This window comes from Saimiri boliviensis, chromosome 1 (assembly GCF_048565385.1).
Source record: "Saimiri boliviensis isolate mSaiBol1 chromosome 1, mSaiBol1.pri, whole genome shotgun sequence".
Classification (NCBI taxonomy): domain Eukaryota; kingdom Metazoa; phylum Chordata; class Mammalia; order Primates; family Cebidae; genus Saimiri; species Saimiri boliviensis.
Window position 1 is genome coordinate 49,689,990 of NC_133449.1, and position 21,080 is coordinate 49,711,069.

The 21,080-nt window shown below is 44.6% G+C and overlaps 2 protein-coding genes across 4 annotated transcripts in view; one reads left to right on the forward strand and one right to left on the reverse strand.

The window, feature by feature from the left end:
• The window catches only part of IL37 (interleukin 37), a 114,571-nt gene that overhangs the window by 15,095 nt on the left and 78,396 nt on the right, over positions 1–21,080 (forward strand). The window lies entirely within an intron of this gene.
• On the reverse strand, positions 9,870–17,270 carry IL1B (interleukin 1 beta). Its single transcript, XM_010330337.3, has 7 exons — positions 17,165–17,270; positions 16,552–16,613; positions 15,629–15,680; positions 13,455–13,656; positions 12,740–12,904; positions 11,399–11,529; positions 9,870–10,694 (listed from the first exon to the last, which is right to left on the reverse strand). The coding sequence occupies exons 2-7, from the start codon at positions 16,596–16,598 to the stop codon at positions 10,485–10,487; spliced, it is 807 nt and encodes a 268-aa protein (XP_010328639.1). The 5' UTR covers positions 16,599–16,613; positions 17,165–17,270; the 3' UTR covers positions 9,870–10,484.

Consider the following 21,080-nt stretch of genomic DNA (forward strand, 5'->3'; position numbering starts at 1 on the left):
CACTGAGGTTTCTGAGTCAAAGTTTCAGGTACTTGATTTGGGCTGTTGGCTAGTGAATCTGAGACAGGGTCATTGGTCTATACTCGCTATAGGGTAACACGCTGAGTCATTTTCAGAGTTGGGATCAGGTTCCTAAGTCAGCAAGAGGCCCTAAGACTTTTTAGTTGTGAATTGGTTTCGTAACCAAGTCTCATGAATACCTTTTAAATGTCATGCTTACCCGTTTTATCCTATCTGCTTTCAACTTTTTCCACCTGATTTATGTAGGTACAATTTTGCATCTTCTATCTGGTTTGTGGTTGATATCTTTTATTGCTTTATCCTACTTTATCATACTCAACTAATTTCTTTAGTGCCGGTTTGTTTTTTTTTTTCCCTGATAAAAGGGCTTTTAAATTTGTTTTTTTTGTTTGTTAATCCTTTTTTAAAAAATTTATTTACTGCATTTTAGGTTTTGGGGTACATGTGAAGAACATGCAAGATTGTTGCATAGGTATACACATGGCAGTGTGATTTGCTGCCTTTCTCCCCATCACCTATATCTGGCATTTGTCCCATGCTATCGCTTCCCAACTCCCCACCCCCCACTGTCCCTCCCCAATTTCCCCCCAACAGACCCCAGTGTGTAGTGCTCCCCTCCCCATGTCCATGTGTTCTCATTGTTCAACACCCGCCTATGAGTGAGAACATGCAGTGTTTGATTTTCTGCTCTTGTGTCAGTTTGCTGAGAATGATGTTTTCCAGGTTCATCCATGTCCCTATAAAGGACACGAACTCATCCTTTTTTACGGCTGCATAATATTCCATGGTGTATATGTACCACATTTTCCCTGTTCCAGTCTATCATCATCGATGGGCATTTGGGTTGGTTCCAGGTCTTTGCTATTGTAAACAGTGCTGCAATGAACATTCGTGTGCATGTGTCCTTATAGTAGAATGATTTATAATCCTTTGGATATATACCCAGTAATGGGATTGCTGGGTCAAATGGAATTTCTATTTCTAGGTCCTTGAGGAATCGCCACATTATCTTCCACAGTGGTTGAACTAATTTACACTCCCACCAACAGTGTAAAAGTGTTCCTATTTCTCCACATCCTCTCCAGCATCTGTTGTCTCTGGATTTTTTAATGATCGCCTTTCTAACTGGCGTGAGATGGTATCTCAGTGTAGTTTTGATTTGCATTTGTCTAATGACCAGTGATGATGAGCATTTTTTCATGTTTGTTGGCCTCATGTATGTCTTCTTTTGTAAAGTATCTGTTCATATCCTTTGCCCACTTTTTTAGTTGAACAGTCGACTCTATCCCAGGTGTTCCAGTCACCTGTTGAAAAGGCGCCGGGATCTATGTGATTTCCTGTGTGGCGACTCACTGTGCTGGCTTAAACAGCAGCGCTGAGATTCATGGCGCTTTTTTTTGCCGGGGAATCTCCTGGCCTGGCTCCCTGTTCAGTCCCCTCTTTAATCGGATGAATGGGCGACTTCCCGGGGCTCCAACTGCCAGCCAAAAGGGCACCCAGACCAGTGTATTTTGTATGGAGAACTGCCGGCCAGGGCACCGACAAAGAGGCCGCGTGGGGCAAAGCAGCTGTGCCGACCAAAAGAACTGCGCAGGCCAAAACAGCTGCTCTGGCGACCCGTGGGGCTCCTCTGCCTGGGAATCTCCTGGTCTGTGGGCAATAAAAATGTGGCGTCCACTCACCCCCTGCGCTTTCACTGGGCGCTGCAACTCCGAACTGTTCCTAAATGGCCATCTTGGATCTTCCCCCTGGTTTTTTTTTGTTTGTTTGTTTGTTTTTTGTTTTTTGTTTTTTTAATGTGTATTGATGACTACAATTCTAAACTCATTCTACTGGTTAACAGGTGCTTTAAAATCTGAGTAGTCTTACGCATTTACTGCCTGTGATGGCCCATCCCACCAGCCTAAGTATGTGGCCACTGCTCACAGTGCCATGTGATAATGAGTAAGGGAGAGACGTTGCCCAGACTCTTCTAGGAGAAGCCAGTAGGACCTTCTAGGGGTTGTATGCAAACCACAGCAATATGTGGAATGTGGCAGAGCATGGCCCCAAGAGGATGTGACAGTGGCCAGTGCAGCTCAGCTTAGTCTGAGAGGAAGAGCTGGAGAGGAGAGCCAAGTCTGTACAGGCTTGACAGCCACAAAGACCTCAACAGCTAACATGGCTGAGTGCACTTGATGTGCTATCTCATTCAGAAAACAGGACCAATCAGAAAGGAGTTGACTCCTATTTCTACCCTAGGAATTGCTAACCTACTTGCATCTAAATGATGTTCATCACCTCCCTTCATCACACCCTCTGGGGGCTCTGCATGGATTTGGCCCCTGCATTATTGATCTTTCTTATCCATGTCGTGATTCATATGAACTTACTAATGTGCATGTGATAACTACCATCTTAAACATAAAAACTCTCTTTTGATTCCATGGCTCCCTCCAGCTATCCCTGCATTTCTCTGTCCCCCTTCCCCCATTCTGTACCCACTTTTATTTTACAGCAAAACTACTCAAGGAGTTTCAGTGTTCCCTGCCTCCATGTCTTTGCCTTTCATTCTCTCCTTAGTTCACTCCAGTCAGACTTCTGTCCTCAAGCCCTTCATCACTTTTGTTTTAGGGCCACTGACATCCTCTTTCTTGCCAAATACAATGGGCTTGTCCTCACTTACTCAACTACTCAGCATTGTTGGGCCTGGTGGACTACATTCTCCTTCACCCACCTTTTCCTGCTCTCTCCTCTCTCCAGATGTTTCTCTCGCCTCACTGGCTACTCCTCTTTTGTCTCCTTTGTTAGCTAGATTTCTTCCTTCCAACCTCACTGTGCTGGTGTGCCCATTGTTTTTAGCAATTCTCTCTTTTCCAGTGACGTTCATTAGGTGGTTACATGTGACCCATGACATTATATGCCTTCTACGTGACAGTTACTCCTGAATATGTATCTCAGGAAATATTTGGATTTACTTTTAATTAAACTTTTTTTTAAACATGTGAGATCTCTCTTTATGACCCACACTGGAGTGTAGCAGAGAGTGGTGTGAATAGCTTAGTGCAGCCTTGAACCATGGACTTAAGTGATCCATGAGCTATATGGGAAATGAATGCCTCAGCTTCCTGAGTAGCTGGAACTACAGGCATGTGCCATCATGCCTGGCTGACTTTTTTTTTTTTTTTTTTAGTGACAGGGTCTTGCTCTATTGCCCAGGCTGATCTCAAACTCCTGGCCTCAAGTGATCCTCTCGCCTCAGCCTCCCAAAGTTCTGGGATTACAGGTGTGAGACCTGTCTGGGCTAAGATTTGGATTTTTATATTCAATTGACGATTTGACATATTCATGTGGATATCTAATAGGTATCTCAAATATTAATTAACTTAGCCAAAAATACAGAACTTTTGACCCCTGCCCACACAATACTTGCCCCTTCCCCAGATTTCTCTATTTCTGTTAAATATCCCCATTTCCCCAGTTACTCAGCCCTTAAACCTATGAATGCCCCTTGATTTCTTTCTTTCCCTCATCTCCCACATTGATGCCATCAGCTAGTTCTGATGCCTTGATGCCAATAGTATATTCCTCACTGCCCTGTCTCCTATTGCCTGAGTCTAAGACATCAGTCTCTTCTGCCCAGTTCATTGCCCTGGCCTCCTGATTGATCTGCTTCCATGTTGACATTTCAACTCATCCTTCCCCCAGGGTCAATTTTCCACATAACAGCAAGAGTAGCATTTTAAAATCATGTAATAGACCATCTCCTTTGTGTTTGAGAACCTCCAAGGGCTTTGCATCACACACCAAGTTCACACCTGGCTCTTCCCTGCCCTGGTCCTGGCTCTTCCCTGCCCCTCTGCCCTCCTCTCAGACCCTCCACCCACTGCTCATGCTGCTCCAGCCACACTGGCCTTCTTGCCATGCCACATTTGTGCTAAGCCCATGTCCAACCTCGGAGCCTTTGCACTTGGGTTTCCTCTGCTTGGCATCCTGTACCCCAGATCTTTGCATGACTGGCACCTTCTCTACATTCAGGCACCTGCTCAAGCCACCTTTTCAGGGCGGCTTCCCTGGCCTCCTCGTCTGAAATAGCACCTCTGATTGCACTCATCAAGTTATTCTCTATTCTGTTCTCTTGCTTGGTGATTTTCCATCACTGATGAGGAAATGAACCATAGAATGCTAGAGCTGATGACCAGAACTTGCCCCCACCCGCACATTATTACAGAGGAGGAAATGAGGTCAGAGGTAAGATGGATCCAGGTTTTCTACTCCAGCCTGGACTGCAGGTACAGCCCTGACCTCAGCTGTGCTCACTCTTGGCGCTCATCGAACCCTCTATCTCCAGCTGCCCCATTTACCAGAAAGTGAAATGTTCTCAGAGACAGTGAGCCCCTGACTTGGACAGCAGCCCAGGGCCCCTGGTACCCTGCTTTCTTCCTCTCTGCCCTCCTTTCCCCTCCAAGCCCTACCTTTCCCTGTGATTCTGGCCCACATGCTGCATTTCATGGTTTTATGACCTGCTTTCTGAGAGGGAATTGAATTTTCTTGATTATTTATGTAAGCAAATAATTATGCTTATACAAATGAGAAACATAGTGCTTCTGGGCTTCCTACAGATAAACTCTTATCACTCGGCTTGCTTCCACATTACTAATTAAGGAGCCGGGATGTGGGCAAGATGTGCTAACAGTTGGGAGGAGGCTCTGACTATGGGTCCACACCCCTGGGCAGGCAACACACCAGTCTTCTATGTCATCCTCACCCCAGCTTCTAGTTGAATCAGATGTTTGTGAATTACTCAGGAAGGCTGTATGGGGAATGAAGAATGAGGTGGGGAAGAGGCCTGTGCAGAAGACACGCTGACTTACCCCTCTACCTCTAACCAGGATGTTGTAGCAGACAGCTACCCACTGTCTGTCTTCCAGACCATGAGTGCTTTCCCCCGCTTTTGTATCTTTCATCTTCTTCAAGCCCAGATACTTGCTGACTCCAGTCCAAGCCTGTAGGATAGGCCACAGCCTGTCCCTACAGAGTACCCATTGCAGAGTCTGATATCAAGTTGAGTTCAGAAGCCCTGCCTTCTCCTCTCCAGGTACACAGGCTCTCCTTGAAAGCTGGTAGAAGCTGTGGAGGTATGGTGTGTAACCTGCTGTAAGTTGACTTCACAGCCCTTCAGAAAGACTGCCTTCTTCCAGTTGTGTTTGTATACTGGGTTGGGTGTTGGGAGGATTATTGACTTTCCCCACTCAAGTTATCAGACCCTTTCTATTTAGTGGTAGATCATTTCTCTCTTCCAGGCCAAGGACACATAGTGCAGAGAAACAAGGAGTTGTTTGTTAACTAGGGAGAGAACTTGGCTCTAAACCTGTAATAGAAAGGTCGATTCTGGTCTGGAGGGGCAATTTTAATCTTTGGCTCAGATGTAGAAATTGGAACCCAAGGCTTTTGAACATTGTAATGCAGGGGATTAAAAAAATGATGTAAGTCATTCACAAATATATTTGCTTAACATATAAAGAGATCCGTCAAAACAGTAGAAAAAACAAGAACAAAAATCTAATAATACAAAATTTGTTAAACACATTTACCAAAAAAAATTGTTTTTTTTTTGGTAAAAATTCAAATGTCGTAAATAAAGCTAAAGTTCCTCTTGATGTCTAGCTCCTCCACTTTCCCACTCCAAGTAACTGCTATTTTCAGTCTGGTCAATACCCTTCCAGAACTCTCTGCCTCTATATACCAGTAGAAGCACATGGTTATGCATTGCAGAAGTTCAGTGTTTTTTTTTTTTTTTACATAAATGTTATCACTTTGTTCTTGTTCTACAATTTGCCTTTTTCTCTGAATTATTTGCTTGGATATCATCCCATTTCAGTACCATCTCTTTTTTTTTTTTTTTACTTACCATGGTTTATTTAACCTTGCCTCTACCAACAGATATGTAGTAGGTTGTTTCTAGTAGATTTTGTTAAGTATTTATAAACAACACATCAGTAGATGTCCATAAATTTCTTTAGGGAAGATGCCAAATAGTGGAACTGCTGAGCCAAAGAACATACTTAAGAAACCCAAAAAACTAGACACTACCAATTTTCTCTCCAAAATGACTGTACCCACTTACCCATACAGAGATGATTTAGAATCTGGCTTCCTCACAAGGTGAGATGCCTTTGCAGTTTCATTCTTCCTGGCATGTCTTCCCTTTTGGATCTGAGGGGGCTGGTAGAATTGTATCACTCAGTCAAGGATAGGGGGCTGAATGAGAGCTTGAGCTCACAGGCTCCTCTGCTTTCTCCCCAGACCACCTGCTTTCCGGCCACCATCTATGTTCCATCTTACAGAATGGTTGCCACTTGGGTGTCTGCTCCAACAGCCGTGTCATCCTTTGCACTGCAGTTATGAGGCAGAGCTAGGAGAGGGGCTCTGCCAGCCTCTGCCCCAGCTTGGAGAACTTCAAAGAAGGAGAGTATTGAGAGCTGCCGAGGACTGGCAGCTCCCTTAGCTCAACAGTTGTCTTTCCACAAGAAATTAGATATACATTTTTTGATAAAATCTTTAAAAATTATTATTTTATTTCCATATAATACATTTACATGATTCAAAAATCAAACTGTAGGTCAGGCGTGGTTGCTCATGCCTGTAATCCTGCAATTTGGAAGGCTACGGCAGGAAGATCATTAGAGCCCAGGAGTTCAAGACCAGCCTGGGCAACACAGTGAGACCCTGCATCTAAAAAAAAAAAAAAATTAAGAAAATTAGCTGGGAATGTCGGCTGATATGGTTTGGCTCTGTGACCCAACTCAAACTTCATGTTGAATTTTAATCCTCAATGTTGAGGGAGGGTCCTGGAGGAAGGTGATTGGATCATGGGGGTGGTTTCTTTCTTGCTGTTCTCATGATAATGAGTGAGTTCTCACAAGATGTGGTTGTTTGAAAGTGTGTAGCACCCGCCTCTTCACTCTCTCCTGCTCCTCTGTAGTAAGACGTGCTTGTTTCCGCTTTGCCTTCCGCCACGATTGTAAGTCTCCTGAAGCCTCCCAGCCATGCTTCCTGTACAGCCTGCAGAGCTGTGAGTCAGCTAAACCTCTTTTATTCATAAATTACCCAGTCTCAGGTCATTCTTTATAGCAGTGTGAGAACGGTCTAATATAGTGCAGTATGCTTGTAGTCCCACTTACTCAGGAGGCTGAGGTGGGAGGATTGCTTGAGCCTGGGTGACAGAGCAAGACCTTGTCTCCAAATAAAATAAATAAATAAATAATAAATAAAAAAAACTGTATAAAATGTGTTCATAAAAGTGTCTTGCACCTACACCTGTCCCTATATATCTTATTTCTCAGCCTCCGACAACTACTGTGTTCATTTCTTATGTATCTTTCAGAATTAAAATAATCAAATGCAAGCACAGTGGAATGTATTGCTCTTCTTTCCCTATCTTTTGTTACTTCAGAGTTAGCATATCATTTTGTTCTTTTTCAGTTATCAGCATAACTTGGAGAGGATTTCATATTTGTGCAGACAGCGTTTATTGCTATAAGGAAATACCCGAGACAGTGTAATTTATAAAGAAAAGTGGTTTAATTGGCTCACAGTTTCACAGGCTGTTCCACAGGAAGCATGGCAGCATCTGCTTTTGAGGAGGCCTCAGGGAACTTTTACTTCTGCAGAAGGCAAAGTGGGAGCAGGTGTCTTACATGGCAGGAGCAGGGCTGAGACACACACAGAGAGAGAGAGAGAGAGAGAGAGAGAAAGGGTGAGAGCAAAAGAATGAGAAAGACAAAGAGAGAGAGAAAAAGAGAGAGAGAGAGAGAGAGAGAGAGAGAGAGAGAGAGAAAGAGAGAGGAAGCCACACACTTTTAAACAACCAGATCTTGTGAGAACTCTATCACAGAACAGCACCAAAGAACTCCACTCCCATGATCCAATCACCCCACACCAGACCCCACCTCTAACATCGGGAATTATAGTTCAACATGAGATTTGGGCTGGGACACAGATCCACACCATACCAGGGTGCTTTCTCATTCTTTTCTATAGCTGCATAGTATTCTATGTCCTGTAGTTCATTTAGTCAGCCTCTTGTTGGTAGACACTAGAGTTACTTCCATTTTTTCTTATCACAAATGATGTGCAATGAATAATTTTGATCATTTTTCATTTCACATGGGTTATATCCATCTGTAGGATCAATCTCCAGGAATGAAACTGCTGGACCAAAGGGCAAGTGCACTTGTGATTTTCATAGTTAGCAAATTTTGTTCTATAAGGGTCATATCAATTTATAGTCCCACATGTAATATTTAACAAAGAAGATTTCCCCACAATTTGACCAGAAGGTTCTGCTGTTAAACTTTTGATTTTTGTCAATATGATGGGAAAATATTAGTATCTCAAAGTGCTTTTAATTTCCCTTTCTTATTACCAGTAATGTTGAACATTGTTTTACTCTGACCAAGATCAAACAGTATTTTCTTTTCTGTGAATAGACTGTTAATATCCCTTGCCTCTTGTTTTGCTGGATTTTGTTTTTTTTCCTAATGTTTTGAGGCAGTTCTTTACATGTGAAGCAAATTATCCCTTTACCTGGAATGTGAGTTACAAATACTTTTCTCTTGGCTTGTTTCATGTTTTGACTTTTCTTCTGGTGACTCCTGCAATCCTGACAGTGTGTTTTTTACATAATTCATTCTTATACCCCCATGCCCTTGCTTATGCTGGTTCCTCTACCTGAGGGCCTTTTCTATCTGGGAACTTTTTTCAGAGATAGGGTCTCACTCTGTCACCCAGGCTGGAGTGCAATGGTGTGATCATAGCTCACTGCAGTCTTGACCTCCTGGGCTCAAGCGATCCTCCTGTCCCAGCTTCCTAACTAGCTAGGACTACAGGTGCTTGCCAGCATGCTTGGTTGATTATTTTATTTTTTTGTAGAGATGGAGGTCTCACTATGTTTCCCAGGCTGGTCTTGAGTTCCTGGGCTCAAGCTATCTTCCTGCCTTTGCCACCCAAAGTGCTGGGATTAAAGGTGTAAGCCACTGCACCTCGCCCATGTGGGGAAATTTTCTGCTTCTCCCTGTAGGCTTGATTCATATGTCACTCTCCTCACTCCTTCCTGGATACTCCTTTTGTATTTTATCTTACTCTACTTGGCACATTGCCTTGTTATTGCTTTTACCTACGTGCCTCTCTTATCTGAGGAGGAACTTCTTACCTTTCTTGTCTATGTACTCTCCGCTTCTAGTACATAGCACTTGCTCAACAGATGTTTGCTGCAGAGATAGAGAAATCACTGGCAGCTGTTAACTGTCAGTCCCAACTAGCTGCAGTGCTTCAGCTGATCCTGTTCCAGATGTGCACTGAATATCATTTTTTTTTTTTTTTTTTTTGAGATAGAGTTTCGCTCTTGTTACCCAGGCTGGAGTGCAATGGCGCGATCTCGGCTCACCGCAACCTCCGCCTCCTGGGTTCAAGCAATTCTCCTGCCTCAGCCTCCTGAGTAGCTGGGATTACAGGCACGCGCCACCACGCCCAGCTAATTTTTTGTATTTTTAGTAGAGACGGGGTTTCACCATGTTGACGAGATGGTCTCGATCTCTCGACCTCGTGATCCACCCGCCTCGGCCTCCCAAAGTGCTGGGATTACAGGCTTGAGCCACCGCACCCGGCCCCGAATATCCTTTTGTTGAACAACAGAAATAAAGGGGATGGGTAAGGAGGATAGTCTTTGGTGGCTAAAGATGTTTCTAGGTACTTTGCAGCACTCAGCCATGAGGAGTGGGCTTCTAGTCCCCCAAGAACTCTCACAGCCCTGTTTATCTTTACTATTCAGTGTCAAATCCAAGACAAGTCAATGATCAGGAAAGAACTTTTTTTTTGTTTTTTCAGTGAAGTTTATTTCAGAACCATTGAACAGTGTGATCATACTTGCTCATTTATAATTATTCCCATTTAAATAATCTGAGCTTATACATTTTCGGTCTTAGTGAAAGGACTTGATTTTAGGAGAGCACACCAGTCCAAATTGAATTGATTGCATAGCTATTAAAAATTGGGCTCTTCTACAGACACTGCTACTTTTTTGACTCCTTGAATAAATTAAATAGACCAATCAATAACACAAACAAATAAATAAATAAATAGAGATGCAGTTGCTCATCAGAAGGTGGAAGTGAAGGACAGAGGGTTTCTTAGAACCAAACGTGGCCGTGGTTTCTGTCAGGAGGGCTTTACGTGAGTAGGAGAGGTGAGAGAGGCCTGGCTCAACAAATGGGCGAGGATTGACCCTGAAAGTAGAGTGCTGACCATCCTGGCTAGTGGACAGGAGATCCTCTTAGCAGTACCCTAAGACAGGCACTGGGGCATTGGTGTAGACAACAGGAATGTCCAGGCTACAGCCACATTTAAAACCTTTCTGTTCCCTTTCTTCCAGCCCTAGGGGTTGAGTTTACATTCAGCACAGGACCTGCTGGATACAGCTCTCTTTAGGACACAAATTGCATGGTGAAGTCAGTTATATCCTGGCCGCCTTTGGTCCCTCCCAGGAAGACAGGCATGCTTTCTGCTTGAGAGGTGCTGATGTACCAGTTGGGGAACTGGGCAGACTCAAATTCCAGCTTGTTATTGATTTCTGTCTTGTTGAAGACAAATCGCTTTTCCATCTTCTTCTTTGGGTAATTTTTGGGGTCTACACTCTGCAGCAAAAGAGAAAGAATTTTTGTGAGGAAAGGGACAAAGATGCTGTGGGAAAGATGTTCTTTGGGTTGGCTGGAGAGGAAGTTGATGAGCAGGTCACAGGATCAGGAGCCAGACTCCTGAGTTATAATTGGACCCCCAACTTTCTGTATGTTTACTGAAAGAGCCCTTATTCTTTTCTAAAACTTAGTGCCAAATGCTGAGGAGCATAATGTAGGTGAGTTTTTTTTTTTTTTTTTTTAAAGGCTAGAGCTTCTTAAGGTACCTAGTTTCCAGGGACTTTTTACTGTCATTTTCCTTATTGTCCTAGAATGACATCAATTTGGAAATGAAGCTTTTGCTGGGAAAGCTGAAGTCGATAGTAGGGGTGATTTGGGGAGTGGAGTGGACGTGATTATGCGATCCTTTAGGTCATTCATTTTCCAAAGTGTCTATCAAATGAGAGCAGCCCTAACAATATATAATCTGCAGGGTTGTAACTACGGTAGGATATAATAACACCAGCAAAAAGATTTAATTTTCTGCAGCAGGATTGAAGGTTGCATGCATTTATAAATTATGTTAAATTCATTTATGTTAATTCAACATTGTCAAATAGGCCTGTTCTCAGCTTTTCCTAGGGGTGGGGCAGGGAGAAGGTGGTTGTCTGGGAATATGTGATAGCTGGAGGCTGAGAAGGGATTCATTCCATAGCATCACTTACCTCCAGCTGTAGAGTGGGCTTATTATCTTTCAGCACACAGGACAGGTACAGATTCTTTTCCTTGAGGCCCAAGGCCACAGGTATTTTGTCGTTACTTTCTTCTCCTTGCACAAAGGACATGGAGAACACCACTGAAGAAAGAAGAGGGTCTTGTGGTTAGGGACACAGCAGTGCAAGGTCAGCCCAACCCCTGGGCCCCATGAGTGGGATACATGCAATTTGGTAGCCCCTGTGGGAACACACAGTGAGGTTCCTTGGTCTAAGAGACAGGATAACTTGACTTCTCACAGACGGCAGCAGGGTCATTTGGTTGATTTAGGGTTTCCCCCAAAAGGCCTGAGGGTTTCTCTGAGCTTCAGAGGGTAATAGTGGAGAATGAAGGAGGGTCTACATTTTAAGGGGTAAAGGAAGGAAGGAAGCCATTGTGCCACTGGCTGGCAATGTGCCCATCCAGAGAAGCAGAATAATTTGATCAATGTGGAAGACAAGGAAAGAGGTAAATCTGTACTTCTGCTAGAAATCAGGCACCAAAGCTGTTTCAGGAACAGAGCATAGCCCATGGGAAGAAACTGGGAGAGGAGAGGCTGAGCTGGGAAGGTGTCTCCAAAGAGACACACTCATTTTGATCTTCCTCAGTCACAGCAATGTCCATTGGAGGCCCCGGGGCCACTCTTACCACCCAGTTCTAAAGAAACAGGACTTTCTTGGCCTGGCTGAGAGCAAATAGCTTTCCCCTGAGACAGGCTGCCCTTCAAGGTCAGCAGCCTTAGTTGCCCACACTCCTGTGCACAGGCTTTGGCTATTGTGGCATGATGTCAGGCAGATGACCACAGCTAATGATGGGCTCACTGCACTTGAAACATTTGCCAATTATAGCAGAGAGATATAAGTTCCTGCTGGGCAGGAAAATTTCCCTACAAGTAATCATCTGGCATTGGGTGGGAAGGATGTTGGGGCAAGGGAGCAAGGCTGGGGATGGGGATGGACATATTATCACTTCACCACTATTGTTTCAGCCTCAATAACAGGAAGAGAGAACCCACAGGCAGTTAGGCCATGTCCATCAAATGGCCCCATACTGTGGGAGCATTGACACAGCACTATGCCCAAGAGACTTGCCTGGACATAATCTTGGGAGTGTTTGAGCACACAAATGTGCTGGCTGGTGCAATCAAATGTGTCATTTCTAGGACCAAACAAAAGATCGTATATTATTTTTTAATGTTTCTTTTCACTTGTGTTGATCATTTGCCTTGAATTAACTTTCTACTCTGTTTAAAACATGGAGAATTAGCAAGCTGCCAGGAGGCCAGGTGAGGAAACCAGGGTGTCTCCATTTACCTTGTTGCTCCAGATCTTGTCCCTGGAGGTGGAGAGCTTTCAGTTCATATGGGCCAGACATCACCAAGCATTTTTGTTGTGCATCCCGGAGTGTGCAGTTCAGGGATCGTACAGGTGCATCACACACATAAGGCTCATTATCCCATGTGTCGAAGATGACAGGTTCTGAAATGTGAGCACATATGTTATTTAGGCATAAAATCAAAAGGGCAGGCCTCTTGAGGTGAGGCAGCAGAATTTGGTTTCTTGGAGGACATCTGTGCGTAGACGGTCAAAGTATGATGACAACACTGGTGGGGATGAAGCTGGGAGTGGGGTGGGTAAGAACACTGGATCTGACACTATTAGACACAGGTTCCAGCTTCAGCTCTATTACTGCTCACTATGGACAAGCAACAGAGCTACTTAGGTAAAATGGTGATGGTCATAACACTAGCCCACAGGGAGGTTATGAACCTCATGGTGACAATGTAAGTGAAAGGCCCCTGAGAAAGAATGAGGGAGTTGCAGATGCTAGTAGCCATCAAGATCTTCTTTAAGAATAGTTTCCACTAAAGAGATGATTGATTTGGTTTCTAGCCTTCTTTGTTTTACCTCCCTGCTGGGCTTTCTATCATTGAAGGGCTTCGGCTCTGGGGGAATCTAGTTGGCTGGAAGCCTGATAGCTTCCGAGAGGACACAAGTGGAGATCTACTGCCTGTGCGTGGCTAAGTACCTTCTTCAAAGATGAAGGGAAAGAAGGTGCTGAGGTCATTGTCCTGGAAGGTCTGTGGGCAGTAAACCGGCATCTTCCTCAGCTTCTCCATGGCCATGACAACGGACACGACCTGCCTGAAGCCCTTGCTGTCGTGCTGGCGGGAGAGTCGTAGCTGGATGCCGCCATCCACAGGGCAGAGGTCCAGGTCCTGGAAAGAGCACTGTGGAGAGAGTGAGGGAGGGAGCCTGGTGAGGTGGTCCTGCCAGGAGCCGTGCTTTGACATCAGAGAGGAGAAAGCTCAGAGAGGAGGAAGGGGCCTGAGAGAATCCCGAGCGTCTAAAGATCATCCCTCTCTGGGCCAGGCATGCTGGCTCACACCTGTAATCCCAGAACATTGGGAGGCCGAGATGGGTGGATAATTTGAGGTCAGGAGTTCAAAGCTAGCCTGGCCAACATGGTGAACCCCTGTCTCTACTAAAAATACAAAAATTAGTAAGGTGTGGTGGCAGGCACCAATAATTCCAGCTACTCGGGAAGCTGAGGAAGGAGAATTGCTTGAACCCAGGAGGCGGAGGTTGCAGTGAGCTGAGATTGTACCACTGCATTCCAGCCTGGGAGACAGAGTGAGACTCCCTCTCATAAAATAAGATAAAAAGATTATTCCTCTTTGAAGCTCAGCGGCAAGTTAGAGGCAGACCCAAGACCAGAATGTGGGCTTTCTGACACCTTACAGGCTATTCTTTTAGAATAAATCCCATTTCTACCTTGTTCATCTTTTTTGTATGTGAAAAAATACAAATATATTTGTATATTTGTATTTTTTACACCATACATGTATACCTTCTCTATATCTTTTTGTATCCCTAATGCAGTCACACTATGATTTGCTTTCTCATGTGGATGATCATAACATTTTCCATTCACTTATGCTCACTTAGCAAGTATTCAATTTTTCTACACAGTTCTTTTGTTTTTCTTTTTTATAACACTGTCTCACGGCATTCTGCAAATCCTGTAAGAGTAGTTACTGTTTGTGAAATACTTAAAAATTACCACTGTCTTCTTATTCAGAGAGGCTCTGTATCAAGGCTTAACTGATGTTGCCTCAAGGCATGATAATGGTTCAAAGGCTTGAAAGACAGTTAAAGAGACCTCTAAGTGCACAAAAGAAAGTTGAGCACGAGAGACTTTCCTACTTGGAGCAGAACGAAGCTGCTGGAAAAGGCAACGGGGTTGAAGGCCAGGCAGAGAAGCCAACGGGCTCCTTCCACGGCTGGAGCCAATCTGTTAGGCCAGTCTTAAAACTTTTAAAGAAATGTGTTTTAACGAGACTGAGGACTGGATTAGGAGGCTAGGGGAGGCTGCCACAAACTGGCAAAAAGTAAAGTCAGAGAAAAGTGGCTTCCTCTCAACCTGCACAACTGACCTAACTGGGCCGATGGCTGGGCTATGTAGGAGGGCTACTGAGCATCATATGAAACAGAAGGGACAGCGGGAGTGTAACATGGCTCTCTGTAAGGATGAGTCTGAAAAATGCCCATTTGCTGCGCAAATGCCCTTAGCTACTGCTGAAAATATTTCAGAACCGAAGGTTGCGAGATGCCAGCATCTCAGAGATCATCTAGCTCATGCCCTTTATTTTTCAGATGAGGTCCAAAGCGGGTAAAATGACTTGTCAAGGTCACACAGCAAGTGAATAATTTTCTTTCAAGTCTCAATTCATCTTTTTGTTTACATAATTTATGTTTTGTTGTTATAAGCTTCACCTCTGGAAGCAAAAAAACTATTCTACTCAAAAGGGGTAGATATTTGTTAGTTCTCCAGATCATCTCTTGGTTTATGAGTTAACTCAAGTGATTGAACCCGATTGACAAGGCTGAACCTGTCTCCTAAAAGGAGAATCAAATTTGTGTTGAAGACTTGACTGTCTTCCTAGTACAAAACAGAAAACATTATCACTACTACTCCCCTGTCGCCACCAAGTGTGGTCACCATCACCAACGTCAGTGAGTGACTATGGTGATATGGTGACCAGGTGGCCAGGTCAGCAAGTGGTGCAGGCTGTGTCTCACTGGAAGAGGTGAAAGTTATTCTAAAACCAAATAGCATGGCATCAAAGTGGCTCAGAACTCTTTGAGCTTTTCCTGTGTTAGAGCCCTTCCTTGGGTTGGGAACTAAACCCATAGTCTTACCTTCATCTGTTTAGGACCATCGACTTCAAAGAACAAGTCATCCTCATTGCCACTGTAATAAAAACAGGGGGATGGCTCAATTATGTCTTCTAAACAGGTTCACTTTTCCTTCCCTGTGTACAAGACTTGACTGTTAATAAGAAACTGCAGGCCGGGCGCGGTGGCTCACGCCTGTAATCCCAGCACTTCGGGAGGCCGAGGTGGGTGGATCATGAGGTCAAGAGATCGAGACCATCCTGGTCAACATGGTGAAACCCCGTCTCTACTAAAAATACAAAAAAATTAGCTGGGCATGGTGGCGCATGCCTATAATCCCAGCTACTCAGGAGGCTGAGGCAGGAGAATTGCCTGAGCCCAGGAGGCGGAGGTTGCGGTGAGCCAAGATCGCGCCATTGCATTCCAGCCTGGGAAACAGGAGCGAAACTCCGTCTCAAAAAAAAAAAAAAAAAAAAAGAAACTGCAAACAGCGTGTCACTCGAAGCTGCCTGAAAACACCTGGCAAGTTCCACAATGATAGGCACAGAACAGTCTAGGAGGCAGATTCCGGGCTGGGCACCTGGGTGTTCCCTGTTGGATCCTGAGGCCTAGCCTCTAGCCCAAGAGAGTAAGCTAAAATCTGAGCTCTCTGTCTCTCTTCCAAGCCACACTTTGCAAAGGGATTCCTTCTATTGTCGGCTTGGAATCTTTTCTCCTCATTTGCTTCTGCAGGAAGCCCTTGCAACAACACATCTGGATAGCCTCCAAGTCCCAAGGCTGGAGGGACTTGTAATGGGAAAGTAGTCTTCAAATCAGATTTACTTGGAACCCTGCTTGCCACGGAAAGAGGCAATTTAGGGGAAAAATGTGGTCTCCAAGCACAGATAACACTCCACTCTTGAAAGAGAAGTCCTGCTCATGTTACTGGTCTCAGTGTTCCCACTGACCTGTAGTAAGCCATCATTTCACTGGTGAGTTCAGGTACTTCTGCCATGGCTGCTTCAGACACCTGTGTAAAAAGAAGAAAATGAGTGACTTCTCCATGACAGCTATGTTCATGTGTGATTTCTCTCAGCATCCAGTACATGGCAGGCACACAAAGAAGTGATCTCTGAGTGAATGAATGAATGTGTGAAAGAGATGTCCTTTGAGTCTAGAGAAAAGCATTTGCTAAACCAAACCCAAACTAGCAGTGTATTTGTGAGGTGAGTTGGAGCAGAGGCTTTGACACTAACCTTTAGGGTGACAGGTGCTAGATAAGCAGTATTCATTCCTAGAATATTTCCCAAGTCATAAGCAATTACATTACATCTGGCATTCTTGCAAAAAGCTGAGAGAGGGAGGCAGAGATGGAGAGAGCGAGGAAGAGAGGGTGGGAGAAAGAGGGAGGGGGAGAGGGAGAGGGAGAGAGAGAGAGAGAGAGAGAGAGAGAGAGAGAGAGACAAAGAGGGAGAGAGAGAGAGACAAAGGGGGCGGGGGAGAGAGAGAAAGAAAGAGAGAGAGAGACTCCTTTAGCACCTCCCTTCCCTAGTTGTAAGGAAGTATTAGTTAAAGTCATACTTGAGCAGTGAAGATTGACTGAAGAGAATCCCAGAGCAGCCTGTTGTGCCTTGTGCCTCAAAGAGGTTTGCTATCTGCTAGTTTCTCCCCTGACTGTTTTATGGCCTTCAAAAGCAGAAGTGAGAGGCTGAGTAATTTCTCTGTTGAATACCTGATTTCACAATCAAGTCAAAGGACTGGGGGGTGGCGGGAAGAGAATTGGTGAAAACTTCTAGGGGAGGGAGCTGATAAGCTGAAATAACTCTCTGGTTCATGGAAAGGAGTAGCAAACTATGACACATTTTGTCAATATATCACCATGCAAATACATATGGTTTTTCTGACAACCATTGTGCAATTGACGTCAACATTAAAATACTGGATTTTCCTAGGTTAGAAGAATGTTTAAATTTATGATATCTGGGACGAAGTGGATGACACACAGATTTGTACACACAAATACTCTTCTTCATTCACTTCTTCCTAATTAAATTTAGGAATCTTCTCACTCAGAGATGGATAAATGGGTACAATAAAGGGGCAATAGCCCTCCGTGTCTGGATTGAGTGTGTGGGTCTCTACCTCAGGAGCTCTCCATCAATTGCAGGAGCCTCTGGGGAGACACTTGACTTTTCTTGGATGGGGCAGGGAATGTACATTATGGAGGGGTGCAGGCTCCTGACAGAGTTGAGGCAACCCTGGAGGTGAGCTCATGTGACCCTGCAAGACCAGGTGCTGTTACCCTAATCAGTCTCTTGGATAAACCAGATCAATGCTGGATGATCTCTGCCTAAAAGAATTTTTTGGTGAACTTTGAAAAGTGGAATATTGTTTCTGTAAGAATATACATCTGAGATTCTATCTCTTGGTAATACCAGAGTTACCAGTCTCTCTTTAACCGAGACACCAGCAGAGTATCTGCTCCAGGGTACTGCCCAGTGGAGCACTCCATCTGTAGAATGAATGAGATTCCCGGTTATGAACAGTGCCTGGAGTCTAGGAACACCCTCCTTTGCCTCTTTGACAGATCTGCACTGTAACACTTCTTACAGCACTGAGTTGAAACCTTGCTCCCTATTCTGGTTCCTCTAGGAAGCTGTAAAATCTTTTTGAGCCAAGTTTAGCACAATGCCTGGCATGTACATTAGGTGGTAGAGTTTGCTGCTTGAATGGGCAAATGGGAATTTGACAGCATTTTTATTCAAATGAACATGTGTCAGGTATTGTGCTCATTCTGCATTATCCAAGGGAGCGAGCCCCTGTGAGAGTATCTGAGGCACGAAGGAAATAAACTCTATTGTGGGACAAAGAGCACTTCATGGACTTGCTTGCCAAGCAGTCTTCTGATTTTTAATTTGGCTCCCAGTATCTTGATATCAGGAAGGCAGACACAGAACTCCATCTTTAGTAAGTTATGTGTTCCACAGGAAATCTAAAAGCTGTTCAATGTGTTAGTTTCCTGTGAATTTGAGAAGCAATACTCCATTCCTAACACTGAGCCCTCAAGAAGAAGTTTGGTGTCTGGTCCTGTAGTTAGCTGAAGGCCCTGTCTGGGTTGCCTAGGGGACTCCTCTGTTTTGCCTTCACAGGATCCACTTTGCAAATTAACAACTGGTCCCCACCAAGCCCCTGTTGTAGGAACTGCCATCTTCCTCAGAGTCTTTCTTTCTCTTTCTCTTTTTTCTTTCTTCTTTCTTTCTTTCTTTCTTTCTTTCTTTCTTTCTTTCTTTCTTTCTTTCTTTCTTTCTTTCTTTCTTTCCTTCTTTCTCTGTTTCTCCCTCCCTCCTTCCTCCTCTTACTTTCTCTCTCTTTTTCTCTCCCTCTCCCTCTCTCTCCCTTTCTCTTTCTTTTTCCTTCTATTTCCTTCCCTCCCTTTCTTCCTTTCTCTCTGTCTCTCTCTCTCTGTCTCTCTCTCTCCCTCCCCACCTTCTTCTTTTTTTTTTGAAGTGGAGCCTTGCTCTGTCACCCAGGCTGGAGTGCAGCGGCACAATCTTGGCTCACTGTAACCTCCACCACCCAGGTTCAAGCGATTCTCCTACATCAGCCTCCCGAGTAGCTGGGATTACAGGTGCGCATCACCAAGGTTGGCTAATTTTTGCATTTTTAGTAGATACGGATTTCACCATGTTGGCCAGGGTGGTCTCAATCTTCTGACCTCATGACCCACCCACCTCAGCCTCCCAAAGTGCTGGGATTACAGGTGTGAGCCACTGTGTCCTGCCCTTCCCTTCCCTTCCCTTCTTCCTTCTCTCTCTCTCTCTCTCTCTCTCTCTCTCTCTCTCTCTCTCTCTCTCTCCTAGACAGAGTCTAGCTTTGTCCCCCAAGCTGGAGTGCAGTGATGCAATCATGCATTCATTACCTGGTCAGGGAAGCCTCAAACCCTTCCTCAGAGTCTTTATGTGGCAACCAGAAGGGTCTGGAGGACTGGTGGCTCTGTGGACTCTTCTGACAGAGCACAGAGATGCCTTTGGTCTGTTGATGTGATTACAAGCTGAGCAAAGGAGGATCAAAGCCAGTGAAAGGAAGGGAGATACGCAAGGGATCGGAGCATCAGCTCTGAGTTAGTCCATTCTGCTTCTGGGACTTGGGATACAGGTCAGAAACTTTGAGCTTCCACTTCTCCATTTTCCGATTTGTAGCATCCAGGACCTCAGAAGCTACCAGCTGAAAGGAACGTTAATGATTGTCTGGTGGGATCTAGTGGGACCACAGAGGCGAAGACATGAATAGCTATTTGAATGGGAACAGCAGACAAAGAAACCAAGGCTAGGAGGGATGAAGTGACTCATCCAATAGCACAGTGTGGTTGAAGACGCACTAGTATCTAGGTTGCATGAGCCCCTGATACTTTTGCTCGAGGGAAATTTTGGAGCAATAGGGCAATGCCCCTGACGTAGCAGTCTCCACAGTTCTGCCATGTCTCAGCCTGGCCCTGTAACCTGGACTCAAACCTGCCACCATTCCGTCCATCTCAGGAAGTGAAACCTCTTATGTCAGGCAGTCAGGTTGTGCAATGTATGTATCAGATCCTGTCTTCCCAAGGTAATCACTCAGGCCACAGTACTTCCGTCCAATCCCCAATGGGCAGAAAATATCTCTCGTAAATGTAGTTACACTAAGGGCAGGCGTGGAAGAGTGATGACGATGTAGATGGTGAGGTACAAGGAACTGGAACAAGCAGAAGTGGGGAGCTGGCAGTGCCAGGATGCTCCAGCTTCTGGGGAATTTTTCAGCTCTCGAGTCACTAAAGCTGTTCTCAGCTGCAAGTTTCTCTTCACCCTGGCAAGTCATTCTTCCAAGATAGGAGACTGACATTTATTCAAAGCAGCAAGTGCCCTGATACCATCTTGTGTCTGATCATGGGCTTCCTAGCTGGTTATCAAGGTTGACCTCATTTCATTGGTCTTCAATCATTTTGAACAAGAAGACAGCAAAATAATCATGAGTTAGTTCTTATATTATCGTGTGTACATGTAGTGGTGTCTGTTCTTTGCAGTGGGCTGTTCCTTCCTTATTCACCTTCTTGCTTAGAAAAGAACTAAGCAATCTGCCCTTACCATTTTCCTCAAGCCCCATCTCATTCTTGGAATTGGCTTCCTAACATTATTCTTATGAGTCTCATTTTCTTCCATCATTTCCATGAGTCCCTATGGGATCTTCAAGTATGAACAGTGTCTCTGTGGATATTTCTCTCCTTTCCCTCATGCTTCTGGGATTATATGAGAATTGGTACTGTGATTTTTATCATATTGCTTCCCCTCCTCTTATAGCATCATCTGCAATGGGCCTCTTCTTCCTTTTAAATCCAGGTTGGGGACATGCAGAGTCTAAGGGACAGTCCATTCTTCTCCCTGGTCTAGAACAAGGAGGGCTTAGATATATGAGCAGGCATCTGGGGCTGGCAAGGTATGTGGTCTCCAGTGGCTTTTCCCTGCTA